The sequence below is a fragment of the Lepidochelys kempii genome, chromosome 1, assembly GCF_965140265.1.
Source record: "Lepidochelys kempii isolate rLepKem1 chromosome 1, rLepKem1.hap2, whole genome shotgun sequence".
Taxonomy (NCBI): Eukaryota; Metazoa; Chordata; order Testudines; family Cheloniidae; genus Lepidochelys; species Lepidochelys kempii.
Window position 1 is genome coordinate 142,072,132 of NC_133256.1, and position 21,656 is coordinate 142,093,787.

Consider the following 21,656-nt stretch of genomic DNA (forward strand, 5'->3'; position numbering starts at 1 on the left):
CCCCCAGTGAGCCCTGCAGGCTCCTCCTTCCTGCTCTTTTGGTTGTTCCCCTCCCTCCGTTCCTCAGCACGCACTTAAAAACCAGCTCATCGGGGGCGAGCAACAAAGGAAGAAGGGCCATACTGAGTCAGACCAATGGTCCATCTAGCCTAGTATGGTGTCTAGCAGCCGCTGGTGCTTCAGAGGGCATGAACAGAACAAGGGCAATTATCAAGCCATCCGTCTGCTGTTGTCCACTCCCCCCTTCCAGCAGTTGGAAGTTTAGGGATGCCCAGAGCGAAGGGTTACGGCTCTAGCCACCTTTTGGCTAATAGCCATCGATGGATCTATCCTCCAGTCATGAGTACAATGTAGCTGTACAGAGGTGGGTGCCAGGTGTGAACACATATGGCCCCTCATGACAAACGAGAGGTGGGGAGCGAGCCAGAAATCCTGACTGGTTAGTGCAGATTCTGTGTGTGCCTGTGCATGGCTGCACGTCCATAAGTGTTTTGAATCAATTATTAGCTTCTGTCTATCCTGGGTTCTCTGTAAATTGTGTTTTCTTCAAGCTGGTCAAACCTTCCTGTTGAGAAATAGCCCAAAACTTCAGCACCCAGTTTTGGCTCCCCTGCTAGCCACACAACTTCCCCAAACCCTGTACGTGCCTAAACACATAGCCTAAGTTGTCAGGATAAAAGCTTTCTCAGTGCCTAAGTTTCTGCCTCTGAGCATCCACACTGCCTCCTTCCTCTAGATGTCCAAACACTTATCTTCTGCTTATTAAGACCCAGAGCAAATCACAAACCAGGAGAAGACAGGCATTTGACCACCTATATCATGCGCAGTCTCTGAGTTTGCCTACTGGATTGGGTTCCATTCAGGGTCTACTCAGAGAAGGAAATGGTAGTACCTACTTTATATTTTTAATCCAGTGGTTAGAGCACTCAGGATGTGGGAGACCCAGGTTCAATTCCCCTCCCCCGCCTCTCAGGCAATCCGGGGAGAAAGTGTTTGAACATAGGTTCCCCACCACAGGTGAGTTCTCTTATGACTGGGCTATGGGAAATGCTGATGTGGGTTGCCCTCAGTGTCTCCCGTTTAAGCTGTTCTACTGTGAATAAATAATGACAGAGTGAAATAGGGGGACTGGACCCAAGATCTCCCACCACCCAAGCGATTACCTGAATCATCAGGCAACTACAGAGTCAGTCCCTCTTTCTCTAGCCCAATGGCTAGTTAACAATTTAGGCACAGTGGAACAGCTTCAACAGGAGAGACTGAGGGAGCCCTACATCAGAATATCCTGTAGCTCAGTGGTTAGCACACCTACCTATGAGGTGGAAGACCCCTGTTCAAATCTTTTCGCTCCCTATACCAGATAGCAGAGAATTTAACCTGGTCTCTCACATCCCAGGCAAGTGTTGTAACCAGTGGGCTAAAAGTTACAAGGTGGGAGCCATGTTTGGTCATTCTGTGTGAAGCAAGACAGCTGCCTAACTCTTTCCCACAAAAACGCCTAAGCAGCCTGCCTTCATGTGGTGGGTTCCGTTCATGGATTGCTAAGCAGAACTAGGTGAGTGCCTCTCTGCAGCCCAGTGAGTGCCTATCTCCAAGATGGGGCAGGGCTTAGCCTCTCAGCATCTTCCATTGGCTATCTTAGGCAGCTCCCCGCATAGGTACTGGCTTCCGCTGGGTCCAGGGGGTGCTCAACCCCAGGCCTCTGCCCCCACCTGTTCCTGCCCTCACGCCACCTCAGGCCCCGCCCCACCTCACACTTTCTCCCAAGTCCCCACCTCTTCCTGCCCAGTTCTGCCCCTTCCCCTGAGCACGCCCCATCCCCGCTTCTCCCCCTTCCTCCAAGAGCCTCCTGCACAACCGCGAAACAGCTGATTGTTGTGGGTCGGAGGCACTGGGAGGGAGGGGGAGAAGTTGATCGGTGGGGCCACCTGCAGGCAGGAGGGAATGGCTGCCAGTGGATGCTAAGCACCCACTAATTTTTTTCCATGGGTGTTCCAGCCCTGAATCACCTATGGCTCCCCACCTAGTATGCTGGCTTTTGTGGACCGCATTCTGAGGCACCTATGTCTCCCCATTCATTGTACTGTACAGGAGCCTAACTCAGGCCTTGTTTCCCCCCCCAGACCTTCTGGTTAAACTTGGATTTAAACTTGGAGAGTGGTCAGTTTGGATGAGCTATTGCCAGCAGGAGAGTGAGTTTGTGTGTGTCCCCCCAGGAAAAGCGGGGGAGGGGTGAGAAAGCCTGGATTTGTGCTGGACATGGCCCACCTTGATTACCATGCACATTGTAGGGGGAGTGGTCACTTTGGATGAGCTATTACCAGCAGGAGAGTGAGTTTGTGTGTGTATGGGGGTGGTGGGGTGAGAAAACCTGGATTTGTGCTGGAAATGGTCTACCTTGATTATCATGCACATTGTAGGGAGAGTGGTCACTTTGGATAAGCTATTACCAGCAGGAGAGTGAGTTTGTGTGTGTGGTTTTTGGAGGGGGGTGAGGAGGTGAGAGAACCTGGATTTGTGCAGGAAATGGCCCACCTTGATTATCATACACATTGTGAAGAGAGTGGTCACTTTGGATGGGCTATTACCAGCAGGAGAGTGAGTTTGTGGGGGGGGGGGGGGTGGAGGGTGAGAAAACCTGGATTTGTGATGGAAATGGCCCAACTTGATGATCACTTTAGATAAGCTATTACCAGCAGGACAGTGGGGTGGGAGGAGGTATTGTTTCATGATCTCTGTGTGTATATAACGTCTGCTGCAGTTTCCACGGTATGCATCCGATGAAGTGAGCTGTAGCTCACGAAAGCTCATGCTCAAATAAATTGGTTAGTCTCTAAGGTGCCACAAGTACTCCTTTTCTTCAGGCTTTGTAGATCACAGTTTTGTTCCTGTGATTCTCTAGGCGCACCTGACACACAGCGGTGTACTGCCTAAGTCCCCTAGTGGATCCCACCCTTAAGCTGCTGTACACATTTCAAATAAGTTATTGAAACTACTAAGGACCTGTGTCTGAGAGATGCTGAGCTCTGACAATTCCCATTGATTTAAGTATCTCATTGGAGCCAAAGGCACATCAGTTGTGCACAAAAATATGGGCAAAAAAGAATATCAGAAGCCTTGTTTGCACTTGGAGGCCGGTTTTCAACCCTTTTTTTACCCATTATTTGTACTCACACTAGGTGATTTGTGAAAATAATCAGGTACTTAACAGTTTAATGCCCCAATCTAGCAAAGTATTTAGGACAAGCAAAGCATCTAGTCATTCATAATAATTAGCAGGATTGGGGCTCTACTTGTCAAGGCCAGGGTGTGGGTGCTCTGACCTAGGGGTTAGAGACATCCGATGAAGTGAGCTGTAGCTCACGAAAGCTCATGCTCAAATAAATTGGTTAGTCTCTAAGGTGCCACATGTACTCCTTTTCTTTTTGCAAAGACAGACTAACATTTACTCTGAAACCAGTCAAGAAATAGGAATCAAGCCAAGAGTCAAATGCAGTGACCAGAGCCAGAAGCAAGCAAGCAAGAAGGGAGGGCTGGCTAGGACATACTAAAATAAGGCCAGGCCCACTCACAGCTGTAGACATAAGCACTGAACAGCTGAAAACACATTGGTATTGGTGCTGCTGAGCTTAAATCCAGACCTGTAGGCTCCTTTTAGCCAATCAAGCAGGCCAGACAATCTGGCAGTTTTGCTGAAGCCCAGCTGGGCTCATTAACCTGCCTAAAGGCTAAACTGGCTAGCCCCAGGCTTTGTTGAGGAAACTCAGTTCCATGGTTCCTGACACTACTGCCGTAAGTTGTATCCCCAGAGAATTGTGGTTACAAAAATGGAAGCCAGTGCCTGAAAAGCTGCCCCTTTTATTTCCAGTTTAGGGAATAGTAGACAGTTTTATTATACAAGACTCTCAAGATATCTACACTGCAGAGTTACAGCACCACTCAGAGAGTACTGAAGGGAAACCACTGTTGTGTGTTCACACTGTCAGCTACCTGCACAATAGCATGTTCACACTTGCAGTGGTATTCGAAGCAGTGCACTCTGGGCAGCTATCCCACAGAGCATCTCTTCCTCTTCTGCCACTAAGAGTTGTGGGAAGATGGAGGGGGTCGCGGGGCATCCTACGTCCTGTCCCAATGCCCTATGATGCATTGCTTCGCATCCCAGCAATCCCTGTGCTTCCGTCTGCATTTGGCTCCATCTTTCAACAGTTTGTGTACTGTGAGCTCTGTTAGGATATAGATATTCAGGCCTGTCTGTAAAGGCCTATACTCTAAGAATGTAGGTGTATTCTTATCACTTGACTAGTTAGAGGTATGAAAGAAAGAATCAAAATCACTGTCTGCCAGTGTAAGGTCCTTCTCTTACTGTGACAGTCTGAGGCCCTGTTCTTAGGCTGAGATCTCTGGCTAAACAACAGAGGCAGCCATAAGTTGGGAAGTGACCGGTCACATCCTCACATTCCAACCTAGTCACATTGAAATAAGGTGCTATTGGGCTGTTAGGAATACAATCCTGTCCTGATAATGACTATCGCCTCCAGAGAAAGGGAAGTGTCTGGGAGAGCAATACAGGGGTGCATAGACAATCCAGGAAGTTTTTGGAAAGCGTAGGGGACAATTTCCTGGTGCAAGTGCTAGAGGAGCCAACTAGGGGGGGAGCTTTTCTTGACCTGCTGCTCACAAACCGGGAAGAATTAGTAGGGGAAGCAAAAGTGGATGGGAATCCGGGAGGCAGTGACCATGAGTTGGTTGAGTTCAGGATCCTGACACAGGGAAGAAAGGTAAGCAGCAGGATACGGACCCTGGACTTCAGGAAAGCAGACTTCGACTCCCTCAGGGAACGGATGGCCAGGATCCCCTGGGGGACTAACATGAAAGGAGTCCAGGAGAGCTGGCTGTATTTCAGGGAATCCCTGTTGAGGTTACAGGGACAAACCATCCCGATGTGTCAAAAGAATAGTAAATATGGCAGGCGACCAGCTTGGCTTAACGGTGAAATCCTAGCGGATCTTAAGCATAAAAAAGAAGCTTACAAGAAGTGGAAGGTTGGACATATGACCAGGGAAGAGTATAAAAATATTGCTCGGGCATGTAGGAATGAAATTAGGAGGGCCAAATCGCACCTGGAGCTGCAGCTAGCGAGAGATGTTAAGAGTAACAAGAAGGGTTTCTTCAGGTATATTGGCAACAAGAAGAAAGCCAAGGAAAGTGTGGGCCCCTTAATGAATGAGGGAGGCAACCTAGTGACAGAGGATGTGGAAAAAGCTAATGTACTCAATGCTTTTTTTGCCTCTGTCTTCACGAACAAGGTCAGCTCCCAGACTGCTGCGCTGGGCATCACAACATGGGGAATAGATGGCCAGCCCTCTGTGGAGAAAGAGGTGGTTAGGGACTATTTAGAAAAGCTGGACGTGCACAAGTCCATGGGGCCGGACGAGTTGCATCCGAGAGTGCTAAAGGAACTGGCGGCTGTGATTGCAGAGCCATTGGCCTTTATCTTTGAAAACTCGTGGCGAATGGGGGAAGTCCCGGATGACTGGAAAAAGGCTAATGTAGTGCCAATCTTTAAAAAAGGGAAGAAGGAGGATCCTGGGAACTACAGGCCAGTCGGCCTCACTTCAGTCCGCGGAAAAATCATGGAGCAGGTCCTCAAGGAATCAATCCTGAAGCACTTACATGAGAGGAAAGTGATCAGGAACAGTCAGCATGGATTCACCAAGGGAAGGTCATGCCTGACTAATCTAATCGCCTTCTATGATGAGATTACTGGTTCTGTGGATGAAGGGAAAGCAGTGGATGTATTGTATCTTGACTTTAGCAAAGCTTTTGTCACGGTCTCCCACAGTATTCTTGTCAGCAAGTTAAAGAAGTATGGGCTGGATGAATGCACTATAAGGTGGGTAGAAAGTTGGCTAGATTGTCGGGCTCAACAGGTAGTGATCAATGACTCCATGTCTAGTTGGCAGCCGGTGTCAAGTGGAGTGCCCCAGGGGTCGGTCCTGGGGCCGGTTTTGTTCAATATCTTCATAAATGATCTGGAGGATGGTGTGGATTGCACTCTCAGCAAATTTGCAGATGATTCTAAACTGGGAGGAGTGGTAGACACGCTGGAGGGCAGGGATAGGATACAGAGGGACCTAGAGAAATTGGAGGATTGGGCCAAAAGAAATCTGATGAGGTTCAATAAGGATAAGTGCAGGGTCCTGCACTAAGGACAGAAGAACCCAATGCACAGCTACAGACTAGGGACCGAATGGCTAGGCAGCAGTTCTGCGGAAAAGGACCTAGGGGTGACAGTGGACGAGAAGTTGGATATAAATCAGCAGTGTGCCCTTGTTGCCAAGAAGGCCAATGGCATTTTGGGATGTATAAGTAGGGGCATAGCGAGCAGATCGAGGGACGTGATCGTCCCCCTCTATTCGACATTGGTGAGGCCTCATCTGGAGTACTGTGTCCAGTTTTGGGCCCCACACTACAAGAAGGATGTGGATAAATTGGAGAGAGTCCAGCGAAGGGCAACAAAAATGATTAGGGGACTGGAACACATGACTTATGAGGAGAGGCTGAGGGAACTGGGATTGTTTAGTCTGCAGAAGGGAAGAATGAGGGTGGATTTGATAGCTGCTTTCAACTACCTGAGAGGTGGTTCCAGAGAGGATGGTTCTAGACTATTCTCAGTGGTGGAAGAGGACAGGACAAGGAGTAATGGTCTCAAGTTGCAGTGGGGGAGGTTTAGGTTGGATATTAGGAAAAACTTTTTCACTAGGAGGGTGGTGAAACACTGGAATGTGTTGCCTAGGGAGGTGGTGGAATCTCCTTCCTTAGAAGTTTTTAAGGTCAGGCTTGACAAAGCCCTGGCTGGGATGATTTAATTGGGGATGGGTCCTGCTTTTGAGCAGGGGATTGGACTAGATGACCTCCTGAGGTCTCTTCCAACCCTGATATTCTATGATTCTAAGTGCCTAGAAGATGTAAAAGAAAACTTAGTTTGATAGCATCCTGTCTGGCAAGAACTCACTTATCAGTAGCTGGGATGTGAAATCCTAACTTCTGTATTGTTTTGTCATTATAGTTCCCACTTTGCCATTGTTTGTCTGTATAATCTCTGTCTGGTTCTGTGATTGTTTCTGTCCGCTGTATAATTAATTTTGCTGGGTGTAAACTAATTAAGGTGGTGGGATATAATTGGTTACATAATCATGTTACAATATGTTAGGATTGGTTAGTTAAATTTCAGTAAAATGATTGGTTAAGGTATAGCTAAGCAGAACTCAAGTTTTACTATATAGTCTGCAGTCAATCAGGAATTGGGTGGGGACATTGGAATCATGTTTGGCTAAGGGCAGGAATGGGAACAGGGACACAGGTGTAAGGCTATGTGGTGTCAGAGCTGGGAACGGGGACACTAAGGAAGGAAACTGGAATCATGCTTGCTGGAAGTTCACCCTAATAAACATCGAATTGTTTGCACCTTTGGACTTCGGGTATTGTTGCTCTCTGTTCATGTGAGAAGGACCAGGGAAGTAAGTGGGTGAAGGAATAAGCCCCCTAACAAGCTCTGCCTCTTCGATCTGCAGGAATGAATCTCGCACTGTTGACCAGTATGCTGCTTGCTCTCACTAACACGTCACAAGTGGCAGTGGAGTTATTCCTTAAACTACAAAGGCAAGAGGAGTTCGACATTGATCTTGCCACGCGTACTAGCTACGACACAAGATTGCTTGTGGCATTCACGGAGGTGCTGGCCACAGTGGAACGCCGCTTTTGGGCTAGGGAAACAAGCACTGAGTGGTGGGATCACATAGTCATGCACGTCTGGGATGATGAGCAGCGGCTGCTGAACTTTCAGATGAGGAAAGCCACATTCATGGGACTGTGTGATGAGCTCGTCCCAGCCCTGCAGCACAAGGACACAAGAATGAGAGCTGCTCTGCCATCGGAAAGCGCATGGCAATTGCACTGTGGAAGCGGGCTACTCCAGACTGCTACCGATCAGTCGCTAACCAGTTCGGAGTGGAAAAGTCGACCGTTGGACTTTTGTTGACGGAAGTGTGCAGGGCCATTAATCGCATCCTACTCCGAAAGACCGTGAGTCTGGGCAACGTGTGTGACATTGTCGATGGCTTTGCACAAATGGGTTTCCCTAACTGCGGAGGGACGATAGATGGCAAGCATATTCCAATTCTGACACCAGACCACCTAGCCACTGAGTACATTAATCCGAAGGGGTATTTCTCAATGGTTCTCCAGGTGCTTGTGGATCACCGTGGGCGTTTCACAGACATTAACACAGGCTGTTCCGGAAAGGTGCATGACACATGTATCTTTTGGAACACTGGCCTGTTCAGGAATCTGCAAGCAGGGACTTTCTTTCTGGACCAGAAGATGACCGTAGGGGAAGTTGAAATACCCATTGTGATCCTGGGAGACCCCACCTACCCCTTAATGCCAGGGCTTATGAAGCCACACAGGGCAACTTGACAGCAGCAAGGAGTGGTTCAACAATAGGCTGAGCAAGTGCAGCATGACTGTTGAGTGTGCTTTTGGCCGTTTAAAAGCCCACTGGCGCTGCCTATATGGGAAGCTGGACCTGGCTGATGACAATATTCCAATGCTTATAGCCGCGTACTGTATGCTCCGTAATATTTGTGAAGGGAAGGATGAAAGTTTAATTCAGGGCTGGACCACTGAGGCTCAGCGCCTGGAGGCTGAGTTTGAATAGCCAGAGACCAGGGCTATTAGAGGGGCACAGTGTGGGACCATAAGGATCAGGGATACCTTGAGGCAGCAGTTTGAAGCTGAAAGCCACTAATATTTGTTGCTATGCTCGGGAGTGCACTGCTTGTAATGCTAGGAGGATTGTGATTGGTGCAGACGATGCAATATGAAGGTTTAACATAACTGTCTGTTGCTTTTCAGGACTCTGTTTGCTTTCAATTAATAGACTAAAGATTGCTTTCAAACCAACACAATTTTTATTAAAAAACAACAACCAGAGGAGAGAGTCAAACAAAAAACAACACATCAGCACTGAGGGGGATGGGGGAAGGGAAAGTCCCAGGAGGAGGTGGGGTCCAGGGATGGCTGAAGATTTGTGTATGTCCAGGTATCGTAACCAACCTTCTCCCTTGGATTACAGTGCAGCAGGTACTGTACTGCAGCAGGTACTGTACTTCAGCAGGGCCAAACTATGGAGGGATGGGTGTTGAGTGCAGTGGGTACTGGGAGTCCGTAGTGCTGGACTGTGACGGGGGAAGAGTGGAAGGCCGTGGGTACAGACTGGAGCCAGGAGGTTGATAAGAGTGTGTTTGCAGTGTCTAGGGCATAGGCACCGACTCCGTGGGTTCTCTGGGGCTGGAGCACCCCTGTGGAAAAAATTAGGACTTATGTCAGCACCAAATTATGCCAAAATATTACAACTTTTTAGAAAACAAACTCTTCAGAGAGTATTTTTACCAACCAAAGGTGCTCAGATACTATGGTGTATGAAATAAATGCAAAGATCAAATAAATATTCCAAGTACATTCAGACCTGATGTAAGCAGGCATCACTTCCCAGCTTACACCAGGTCTCAATATGGGTTTGCCTGTTTAGTTTAATAAGTTGTTAAAAATGAAATCCTTCCTCCCTATTACAGTCATTTCTAGGAAAAGCTGAATACGTTTACAGTTACGTCATACATTACCCAACTCAAGTCCTCATGGTTTTTCCATGCTACTATATTTCACAATAGGTAACCTCTGCCTGCAGCAGTAACCAATCAGCATTCTGTCTTTGAGGGCACTGTCTAAACTTTCCAGGGCCCAATTTACAGAGGTCTAATGACATTTTTCCTTCCCACTTTTTCCCCTTCATTCCTTCAACATCTATTCCATAATGGCTGTTGTTGGGTCATCTTCCTAGCTCCAAATTCAGGGCCAGTACTGCCTTCACCCCTATGCAAGGCCAGAGTAAACGGGCCCTTCATGCTAACATATAGACAAAATTTTCTTGTTTGGATCCTCTGCTGAAATGAATTTTTACCTGTAATTGATTGATCTAGCAAGCCAGCTACACATGTGTTTGTTTACCACTAATCAGTATAGTGTGTAGGCTATGAGACGTAAGTATTAGTGTATCATTTTCCTTTTGTTTCCTCTTTTCTATATTTTGTACTATACACTGGCCCACTTTACTATACACTACACATCGTGAAGTGAGCTGTAGCTCACGAAAGCTTATGCTCAAATAAATTGGTTAGTCTCTAAGGTGCCACAAGTACTCCTTTTCTTTTTGCGAATACAGACTAACACGGCTGTTACTCTGAAAACTGGCCCATAAAACTATTTCTGCCATTTCAGCACTTTTTTTTAACCTTTTTAAATTTGAAAGCAAACCATGTTAGCTGGTGCAAGGCTGATTCCCCACTCTGGTATTTGGAGTGCAGAGGTGGGGGCCTGCAAGGATTCTAAAAATTAATATTGGCCATTCCAGGCTTGTATTAAACTCCCAAGGTTACAGCTTCTGTATGACCTTGGATGGGAAGATGCCACCACCCAAATGCAAAACCCGCCTTTTTTGAATCCAGAAAGGTACACTTGGGAATTCCTTCCTGTGGGGTACCCTCAAGCTCTTTCACCCACCCCCCTCTGGGGAAGAGCTGAGAAAGAAAACAAAGGAAATTAGCTGTTGCCCTCAGCTAATTAAACAACATATGCACAAACCTCTGAGGACACCAAAAATCCAATCCTGTTCTTAAAAAAGGTAAATTTTATTAAAAACAAAAAGACAATACATCTGAAAACTCAGGCTATTGCTAGATTTTAAAAGAGCAATTCCAAAAATTAAGCACCCAAATTAGCTTTCTTGGGGGTTCAGCTTAAAGGTTACAAGCAAACAAAAGCATTTGGGGTTAGCACAGAGGAGTCCACAAGCCAATAAAAGAAATAACCCTAATTGCATCTTCCTAGACATTCCCTAATTTACTTACTTTTCTGAGGTTTCAGATAAGCAATCTTTAGGTATGATCTGATGGTTTTTTATATGTGGCTTAAAACTTCTCACAGCATAACTGCTCCCCTCTTTCCCAGAGAACAACTCCACACAAAGGGAAGGGGGTTTTTCCCCCAATTTTAAAAAGTTCTAGCCCTTCCATTGGCTCTTTTGGTCAGGTGCCCACTCCTTTTCTTTCACTTGTGAGCTTGTTAACCCTTTACAGGTAAAGCAAGTAGAGAACAACCACCAAGAGGGATTCCATAGCCAACTGGCTGGCTGGGTGTCCCCACTCTCATTTATCACAGCTGGAATAACACATAGTCAGCATATTTCAGTGGAATGGGGCATAGGTGCCAATTTCTCTTGGCGCCGGTGGGTGCTCAACCCCCCACTCGGCCTTGCCCCGACTCCACTCTTGCCCCATCCCCATTCCAACCCCTTACCCAAAGTCCTCCCCCACTCCGCTTCCTCCCTGCCCCCACTGGACTCCTTTCCCCAAATCCCCACCCGGGCCCCGCCTCTTCCCTGCCTGCTCCCTGGGCATGCCACATTTCTGCCCCTCCCTCCTCCCACAGCTTGTTATGCCGCAAAACAGTTGTGGCAAGCACTGGGAGGAGAAGCAGGGACATCCTGAAGTTTTTTTGCTGCAGGATGGCTACCTTTAAATCTGCTATTGTGTGTCCAGTGAGATAGAAGTGTTCTCCTACAGTTTTTTGTATATGGCTATTCCTAATATCTGATTTGTGTCCATTTATCCTTTTACATAGGGACTGTCCAGTTTCGCCGATGTACATAGCAGAGGGCCAAACTGATGGTCAGTGGAGTTCTGTTGGTTTGTTTCTTGGGCTTATCTTGCAGCAGGAGGCTTCTAGTTACACGTCTGGCTCTGTTGATCGGTTTCCTTATTACCTCATGTGGGTATCGTAGTTTTGAGAATTCTTGGTGAAGATCTTGTAGGAGTTGGTCTCTCTCTGAGGGGTTGGAGCAAATGCGGTTGTTCCTCAGCGCTTGGCTGTAGACGATGGATTGTGTGGTGTGTCCAGGATGGAAGCTGGAAGCATGAAGGTAGGCATAGCAGTTGGTGGGTTTTCGGTATAGGGTGGTGTTAACATGACCATCACTTATTTGCACCTTGGTGTTTATGAAGTGGACCTCCCGTGTAGATTGGTCGAGGCTGAGGTTGATGGTGGGATGGAAGCTATTGAAATCGTGGTGGAATTGTTCCAGGTCAGCCATAAAAATGTTGGCACTGAAGGACTGTCCGGATATGTAGACTCTCTACTCAGACCCTACACCACCAGCACTCCCAGCTATCTCTGTGACACCACTGATTTCCTGAGAAAACTACAATGCATTGGTGAGCTTCTAGAAAACACCATCCTAGCCACCAGGAATGTAGTAGAGGCTCTGTACACAAACATCCCACGCACAGATGGAATACAAGCTGTCAGGAACAGTATCCCTGATGATGCCACAGCACAACTGGTTGCTGAGCTCTGTGACTTTATCCTCATGCACAATTATTTCAAATTTGGTGACAATATATACCTCCAGAACAGTGGCATCTCTATGGGCACACGCATGGCCCCACAATATGTCAACATTGTTATGGCTGACCTGGAACAATGCTTCCTCAGCTCTCCTCCACTCACGCCCTTTCTCTACCTCTGTTACATTGATGACATCTTCATCATCTGGACCCATGGGAAGGAAACCCTGGAAGAATTCCACCACAATTTCAATAGCTTCCAACCCACAATCAACCTCAGCCTGGACCAATCTACACGGTAGGTCCACTTCCTAGACACAACGGTGCAAATAAGTGATGGTCACATTAACACCATCCTATACCGAAAACCCACCGACCGCTATGCCTACCTTCATGCCTCCAGCTTCCATCCCAGACACACCACACGATCCATCGTCTACAGCCAAGCGCTGAGGAACAACCGCATTTGCTCCAACCTCTCAGACAGAGACCAAGATCTTCACCAAGCATTCTCAAAACTACGATACCCACACGAGGAAATAAGGAAACAGATCAACAGAGCCAGACGTGTAACCAGAAGCCTCCTGCTGCAAGACAAGCTCAAGAAAGAAACCAACAGAACTCCCCTGGCCATCACATACAGTCCTCAGCCAAAACCTCTCCAACGCATCATCAGTGATCTACAATGATCCCACACTTTCACAGGCCTTGGGAGGCAGGCCAGTCCTCGCCCACAGACAGCCTGCCAACCTGAAGCATATTCTCACCAGCAACTACACATCGCACCATAGTAACGCTAACTCAGGAACCAATCCATGCAACAAACCGCGATGCCAACTCTGCCCACATATCTACACCAGTGACACCATCACAGGACCTAACCAGATCAGCCACGCCACCACTGGTTCATTCACCTGCACATCCCCCAATGTAATATACGCCATCATGGGCCAGCAATGCCCCTCTGCTATGTACATCGGCCAAACTGGACAGTCCCTATATAAAAGGATAAATGGACACAAATCAGATATTAGGAATGGCAATATACAAAAACCTGTAGGAGAACACTTCAACCTCCCTGGACACACAATAGCAGATTTAAAGGTAGCTATCCTGCAGCAAAAAAACCTTCAGGACCAGACTTCAAAGAGAAACTGCTGAGCTTCAGTTCACGTGCAAATTTGACACCATCGGCTCAGGATTAAACAAAGACTGTGAATGGCTAGCCAACTACATAAGCAGTTTCTTCTCCCTTGGTGTTCACACCTCAACTGCTAGAAGAGGGCCTCATCCTCCCTGATTGAACTAACCTCCTTAACCCTAGCCTGATTCTTGCTTGCATATTTATACCTGCATCTGAAATTTTCCACTACATGCAGTCGACAAAGTGGGTATTCACCCACAAAAGCTTATGTTCCAATATGTCTGTTTGTGTATAAGGTGCCACAGGACTCTTTGCAGCAGTTAGTCTCCCCATGCCCTGGGGCAGTGCCTGTTGTTTGCCTTGCGGGCATTTCCCTGACACCCCAGGGGGAGAGTCCCTGCCCCCAGGAGCTCGCAGACCAAAGGCCACAGGGCCCAACCTCGGCGCTGAAGTTTCTGTGGGTCAGGGAGTCACAGTCCTTGGAGCAGAGCTCGCCCCTCCTGGAGCAAGACAGCAGCCTCTGCCCGCCAGGGGGCGCTGCCGGCCGCGCGCTCCGGGCCTCACGCTGGCAAGACGCACGCGCCGCGCCCCCAGTTTCTGGAGGAGTGAGGTAATGCTTGGGTCAGGAGCGCTGTGATTGGCTGAGGGCCTGAGCGGGGGTGGGGCCATTGGCGGAGGGGCCGGAGGAGGCGGGGCCTGTTGCCGATAAATAAGGGCCGCCCGGCTGGCCCCCCTTCCACACAGCGCGGAGCCGGGACTGCGTAGTTGGTCTGGGCTCGCCACCGCGCCATGCTCGGAGCCTGACTGAGCCGCCGCGCCGGGGACACGAATGAACAAGCTGCTGCTGCTCCTGTTCACGTACCGGGTACTCGCCAGCCGGGGGGGCCGCAGGGGGAAGCGCCGCCGAAAATGGCCCCGTTCCGCATCCGTAGCGCGCGGCCCGAGGACTGCCCCGACCTGCTGCGCCTCATCAAGGTGACCGGCTGCGCGCGGGGGGGGGGGGGAGGCTGACTGGGCGGGGGGGAGGGGGAGGTGGCGCGCGGAGCGGGAGGCGGGGGGGGGAGGTGGCGCGCGGAGCGGGAGGCGGGGGGGGGAGGTGGCGCGCGGAGCGGGAGGCGGGGGCTGGGGGGGGGGGCGGGAGAGTTTGTCATTCTTGTGATCCGAACCTTTGCCCTTGTCGCGCCACGGGGGACAGAAACGTCCCCCCCGCCCCGGCCCCAGCGCCGGCCCCGGCCCCGGCCCCGGCCGGGTTTTGTCGGCCCAGCCCTTCAGAGCTGGAGCGTGGAGGACACCTTTGCCCCGCCGACTTGGCAAAAACAAGTTGTTTGCGTTCAGTTCACCTGTAACGGGCTGCTTGGTCTTCACCCTCTGCACAGGGCAAGTGGCTTCCTCTCCGCGCTGCTTTGTGTAAACTGCACTGGGGTAGGAAATGTCTCCTCCACGCGTGGACGTATATTTGTGTATCTATACTTCCTTTTTTTTATCTGTTTATTTTTTTTTAAAGGAACTAGCTAAATATGAGGATATGGAGGATCAAGTAGTCCTAACTGAAAAAGGTAACGAATTAGCTGCTGTGCGTTTGATTTGATGATAATCCTACTACAGTTAATATATAATATATATCAGCTTATTGTTCTCTTGTAGATCTGCTTGAAGATGGCTTTGGTGACCATCCTTTCTACCACTGTCTTGTTGCAGAAGTGCCCGAAGAACAGTGGACAGCTGAAGGTAAGATTTCCTGCTACGTTTTTAGAATCAGAAATGCACAGGATGTACATAACACATTATTTAAAGCTACTGATTATACATAAAGCTGCAGCTGTGAACTTGGGTAAGAAGAAAGTACTAAAATACAACTATTGAAATAGAAGAATCATTATGTTTTTCTAACGTGATCAACCATCCTGGAGACCAGGTATAATATATATGGTACTGTAATTCCATTTCATTAAATGGTTGTTCTTGTTTGACCCTAATTTACCTTAATGTAATCCTGTTGAATCACATGTTTTCTTTAATTTGTCCCCAATCTTCAGGTTACAGTCTCTAGCTTCGCCATGTACATGGCCCTTCCGTGTACATGGATGGGCGGGGAGGTAACTAAAAGATCCGTTACACAATAAAGTAGATGATCATGATACATGAGGTAAGGTCTAACAGGGACAAGTACTATTCCCAAGCATTTACCCAAAACACACGGTAGATCAGAAATTCTGAATGCACACTCTTCGTATGAGTATGTGCAAAGCATTATGGCTAACAACATGATTTGAATTCTCAAGTTTTAGGACTGAGTGGGATGATGTTGGAAGAGGGTACCAGTTTTGCACTGACCAGTTGGCTCCTCTTACAGGGTGAGCCACAGAGTTTTTTCAAGCAAACAAGGAAAGCTGTTGGCCAAAGTAGATTTATTTCTGGTGCCCAGGATAAAGGAGACAGACTACCACTTTATCAGTGGGAACACAGTTGAGGCAGTGCTGGAGATGCCATTATGTTAACTAATGGCTGCCTGTGAGCACTCCTGGTTTGCCCACTGAGCAATTTTTGAGAAATATTAATTGGAAGACAGACTTAAAGGTGTGTGTTTTTAGATTCTACTATTAGTGTTGTGTTCTGATTTTTAAGAAAGCAGAATTGAGTTAACTGCCACCATATTCTGAACTGCCGTGTAAAATGTAAACCAATTTACAATCCAAAGTGGACATACTGATAAATCAGTAGGGTATGTATACTGTGTTTGTAGCAGAAAGCCTTAGTTGTTCGTTGTTTGTTTACTATAACTGTAAACACTGCCTTCAAGGAACCAGGATAATCTTCATTCCACAACACAGATCTCAAGCTATCAGAATTCCTATTTTACCTACACCTCAATATGCTTATTGCAAACTTCCATTCTTAAATCAGGCTTTTAACAGTTAATAAATTAATAGTTGCATGTACAGGAAAGCAAACCTAGGTGTTTAGGTTATATGCATGTAAGTTGAAATGTACTAATCTTGTTGCCTTTCAAAAATAAGGGGTTTTGTTTTGTTTTGTTTGTTTTGCGGATGTAATGTAATCCTTTGTTACAGGACATCTTATTGTGGGTTTTGCCATGTACTACTTCACTTATGATCCATGGATTGGAAAACTGCTGTACCTTGAAGATTTCTTTGTAATGCCAGAGTTCAGAGGTATGTTCTAAGGAATAGTTTTTAAACGTATTGTTTATTGTATATGTGTTTTAAAAATTACAACTAACTTTTCTTGACTTTTTAGGACTTGGCATTGGTTCAGAAATTCTGAAGAATCTGAGTCAGGTAAGTAGTTTTTCCTTTCTCCATTAGATTTTTAGCATGAGACAACAGCAGAGAAGCAAGTGTGTTTGTCAATTGTCTGAATTATTACCCTTTAACAGTACTTGAAAGTGAGTGATTCAGTTGCCCTAGTAAAGTGGATAAATGGACTTATGGGGCAGGCTTATCAGATTTTGTAAACTTCTAGTGAGTTAGTATCTGATTCTTCATAAAATCAGAATTGTGATAGGCACAATGGAGATGAGGGACAAAGGAGGAAACTGCTATATTTAAAACAGCTGCAAACATTTTAGTAGTGGTGTCCACTTCAAAATAAATCATATTGTTGAGGACTCTTCCCTGTCAATAGTGATTGGAAGGATAGATTTGTGTACACAACAAATAAGATTGCTATATACCTAATCAATATACTGGTTACATGTTTATAGGTTGCTCTCAAATGCCGCTGTAGCAGCATGCACTTTGTAGTCGCAGAATGGAACGAACCTTCAATCAGGTTCTACAAGAGAAGAGGTGCTTCTGATCTGTCCACTGAGGAAGGATGGAGGCTCTTCAGAATTGACAAAGAACATCTGTTGAAAATGGCAACTGAAGAGTGAGAAATTATTCCGGCAAATGACAAATCTTATCTATGAATCATACTCTGAATAAACTCTTGCCTTGCTTTCTATACAGTTTGTAGTGGAATAAATAGCATGGACACAAATTCAAAAGCTCCATTACCAGGGCTATTGTAGTATAATTGTTGCTGTCATCTGGACTTGAAACATCAATTTTACAGGAAGTGACGTCTGTGAAGTCCAATTTATTTGCTTGTAAACATCATCCTTCACCAGTGTGGGCTAGTGATCTTTCAATGTATATTGAATAAAACTTCATTGTTGTGAGTGTCATTCAAATGTGTACAGTGTACACACTGGCAGGGTTTTTGTTTTAATTTCCTCTTATAAAATAAAGTATAGTATTTTCACTTTAATGGCATTAGTGTAGTGTGGTTGAATTCTTACAAGTAAAGTGGCCTTCATTTGGTCACTTTATTTCCTGCAGCAATAAGTAACCACTGCCTATCAGCATCACAAGGACTTGAAAGAGTTTTTCTGGCAACTAATGTAGCTACTAGCAACTACACGTCTGTCCACCCTTCCAATTTAGGATCTGCATTTTTCAAAACCATTTTTCCCCCAAATGAAAAAACAAAAAAGGGGGGGGCGGGGGCTAATATGTAGGTCTGAAACTTTCTCTCTTATATTTAAAGTAATTAGAGGCAATACTGTTAATATCCGTAGGTAAAGAGGCCTTATCTAAAATACAGATTGCATTTGTTAAACTAGAATTGGCTTTTAATTCATTTAGTTGGATGGTATAAAACCTCTCTGTGGACACATCAATTCAAACCTGGTTTATACTGTTTTAACTTGGATTCGCTTCCAACTTAAGTCAATAAATCATGTTTAAATTGACTGAAGAGTATTTGTGAGCATTTTGTACCAGCTTTAACTAAATTCGTATTAAAACCAATTCAAACACAAGAACAGGTGGTGGGGTTACTTGTAACTAACTGCTGTCCTTTTTAAAGAAGTTGTTCGAAAGATACCAAAACATAAACAAAATTATCTGTGCATAGGGCAACAAATGCCCAAAGATCATTATCCTACTTATGCAGCTGTTCTATAGTATAACAATTTTAAGGGGGAGGGAACTTGTGATTTTCATAAAACTAGCTGGACTCTATACCTGAACGGCAAGCAGAAGGAAGTGAGGGTGATAATGAAAGCAACATGCCAGGCTTATAGTTAAAGTAACTTCCACTTGTTTTCTTTATATCTGAATGGTGCTTGGACTGGCTGAAGTACAAAACTATCAACCTCACTACTGGAGCCTTAATCTACATTAGAAGGGTTTTACCAGCATAGTTAATTCAGTAAATCGTTATAGAGGTGGTTACACTGATTAGCTTAATCCTGTACAGGAATGGGAATACGTTGTACCAGTATAACTGTCTCCCCACTAAGGCTTGTACTGGTAGATTGACTTAAAAAAAACAAAACCCCTCACCAAAAGTTATACCAATACAACTTTTGAGTTTACAATTAGACCTTCTGTGTAAGTGGTTTTGGGACTGGAATCATCTCACTGAACTGCAATACAAAGACCCACCTCATTCTCTTATAGCTAGGTAACTTTTGTAACAGCCTTGTCCCTCAGGAATGGCAGGTCAAAATAAACATAAGTTTTGTTTAGTGATTCCATTTATCTGATGAAGGATTTAAAAAGGTATTTGCATTTAAATAGCTCCTCCAGCATTTCAGTCTAATTAGATAACTTTCTTCTTGTATTGCAATCACTTATTTCTTTAATGTAATAAGTGTTTGGGACTAGTTAAATCTTTTTTTAAAAGAAATACAAACCTAGCCTGGACTTCTAGAAAATTAAGGCCACAATTAAAAATTCCTTTATTAATAGAGTTCAGTGACACTAGATGTAGTTTAAATAAATGTAATGAACTTCTGAATTTGACTGCTTGCTCTTAAATATTGAGTACTCATAACATACCACAGCATGTGTGGTGTACATGCAAATAACTACTCTAAAGTATGGCTTCTGATTAATTGCTGTTAACACACACAAACTCTAATGGTGATTATTTGCACTTTAAATTGCACAGTTAAACAATAGACTACCAAGTGAAATTTATTAAATATTTTGGATGTTTTTCTACATTTTTCAAATATATTGATTTTGATTACAACACAGAATACAAAGTGTACAATACTCACTTGATATTTTTGATTGCCAATATTTACACTAAAAATGATAAAAGAAATAGTATTTCAATTCACATCATACAAGTACTGTAGTGCAATCTCTCTACCACGAAAGTGAAACTTACAGATGTGTGTGGGGGGGGGGGAGGGTTGCTTTGTTACTGTCTCAGGGTGTAGCAGGGTCCCCTTTGTTCCTGTCTCTGCTGAATTCAAAAACCACTCCGAGGAGACCCTCAGGTTCAACAATCACCAGTGCAGTTTATTTACAGTGTGCAATCCCACTGCCTTCTTACCACATACAGCATGGGGGTTTCAGCCCTAGGAATTTCTCAGTTGCTGCAGGCCAGGAAGGAAGAGCTACCACTTTCTGGCTTCCTTCCTCTGGGACTGTATATAGCCCCAAGCTAGTTAGGCTGGCAGATACTTCCCTTTTGTCAGTCAGGTAGAGGTTTCTCTAGCCAGCTCCAATTTACCTCCCTTAATGGGAGCTGGCATAATGGGTAGCTCAAGGATGCCTGCCTAGCATCCTGTGTCAGGTACATAACTGCACTTAAAAACAAAACAATGTAAAACTTTAGAGCCTACAAGTCCACTCAGTCCTACTTCTTGTTCAGCCAATCACCAAGACAAACAAGTTTGTTTACATTTACAGGACATAATGGTGCCTGGTTATTATTTACAGTGTCACCAGAAAGTGAGAACAAGCGTTCACATGGAACTTTTGTAGCCAATATTACAAGGTATTTACATGCCAGATATACTAAACATTCGTATGTCCCTTCATGCTTCGTCCATCATTCCAGAGGACAGGCTTCCATGCTGATGATACGCATTAAAAGAATATGTTAATTAAATTTGTGACTGAACTCCTTGGGGGAGAACAGTATGTCCCCTGCTCTGTGTTTTACCCGCATTCTGCCATATATGTCATGTTCTAGCAGTCTCGGCTGATGACCAGCACATGTTTGTTTTGAGACCACTTTCATGGCAGTTTTGACAAAACGCAAAGAAGGTACCAATGTTGGATTTCTAATGATAGCTACAGCACTCAAACCAAGGTTTAGAAATCTGAAGTGCCTTCCAAAATCTGAGAGGGACGAGGTGTGGAGCATGCTTTCAGAAGTCTTAAAAGAGCAACACTCTGATGCGGAAACTACAGAACCCAAACCACTGAACCTTCTGCTGGTGGCGTCTTGACTCAGATGATGAAAATGAACATGCATCATCCCACACTGCTTTGGATCGTTATCGAGAAAAACCCAGTCATCATCATGGACGCATGACCTCTGGAAGGGTGGTTGAAGCATGAAGAGACATATGAATCTTTAGGGCATTTGGCATGCAAATACCTTGCGATGCTGGCTATAAAAGTATCATGCAGATGCCTGTTCTCACTTTCAGGTGACCTTGTAAACAAGAAGCAGGCAGCATTATCTCCTGCAAATGTAAACAAACTTGATTGGCTGAACAAGAAGTAGGACTGAGTGGACTTGTAGGCTCTAAAGTTTAATATTGTTTTATTTTTGAATACAGGGTTGGGTGTTTTTTTTTTGTTTTTTTTTTTACATAATTCTACATTTGTAAAGTCAAATTTCATGATAAAGAGATTGCACTACAGTATTTGCCATGGGGGAATTGAAAAATACTATTTCTTTTGTTTTTTACAGTGCAAATATTTGTAATCAAAAATAAACTGAACACTGCACACTTTGTTTTCTGTGTTGTAATTAAAATCAATATATTTGAAAATGTAGAAAACATCCACAAATATTGAAATAAATGGTATTCTATTATGATTTAACAGTGCAATTAATTGCAATTAATTTTTTTAATCTCTTGCCAGCCCTACTCTAAAACAAAAGTTTTAGAAGAGGAAGTATTCCAGTCCACTGAATAGGTGTTGATTTTGGCTGGGATGGTCAAAAGGAGCCTAAAATAGTTATTCAGTGGGGTTTGGGTATCTAACGCTTGAGTTTCAGAGTAGCAG

At 45.4% G+C, this 21,656-nt stretch overlaps 1 protein-coding gene across 1 annotated transcript; it reads left to right on the top strand.

The window, feature by feature from the left end:
• The first annotated feature begins 14,324 nt into the window (after positions 1–14,324).
• On the top strand, positions 14,325–17,880 carry SAT1 (spermidine/spermine N1-acetyltransferase 1). The gene is made up of 6 exons (XM_073357435.1): positions 14,325–14,583; positions 15,113–15,164; positions 15,253–15,336; positions 16,680–16,781; positions 16,867–16,907; positions 17,333–17,880. The coding sequence occupies exons 1-6, from the start codon at positions 14,518–14,520 to the stop codon at positions 17,501–17,503; spliced, it is 516 nt and encodes a 171-aa protein (XP_073213536.1). The 5' UTR covers positions 14,325–14,517; the 3' UTR covers positions 17,504–17,880.
• The last annotated feature ends 3,776 nt before the right edge of the window (positions 17,881–21,656 follow it).

Coding starts and splice junctions, on each gene's coding strand:
- SAT1 (XM_073357435.1), top strand. CDS start 14,518: ATGGCCCCGTTCCGCATCCGTAGCGCGCGGCCCGAGGACTGCCCCGAC. Junction 15,337..16,679: donor AGAACAGTGGACAGCTGAAG/GTAAGATTTCCT, acceptor CCTTTGTTACAG/GACATCTTATTGTGGGTTTT. Junction 16,908..17,332: donor TTCTGAAGAATCTGAGTCAG/GTAAGTAGTTTT, acceptor ACATGTTTATAG/GTTGCTCTCAAATGCCGCTG.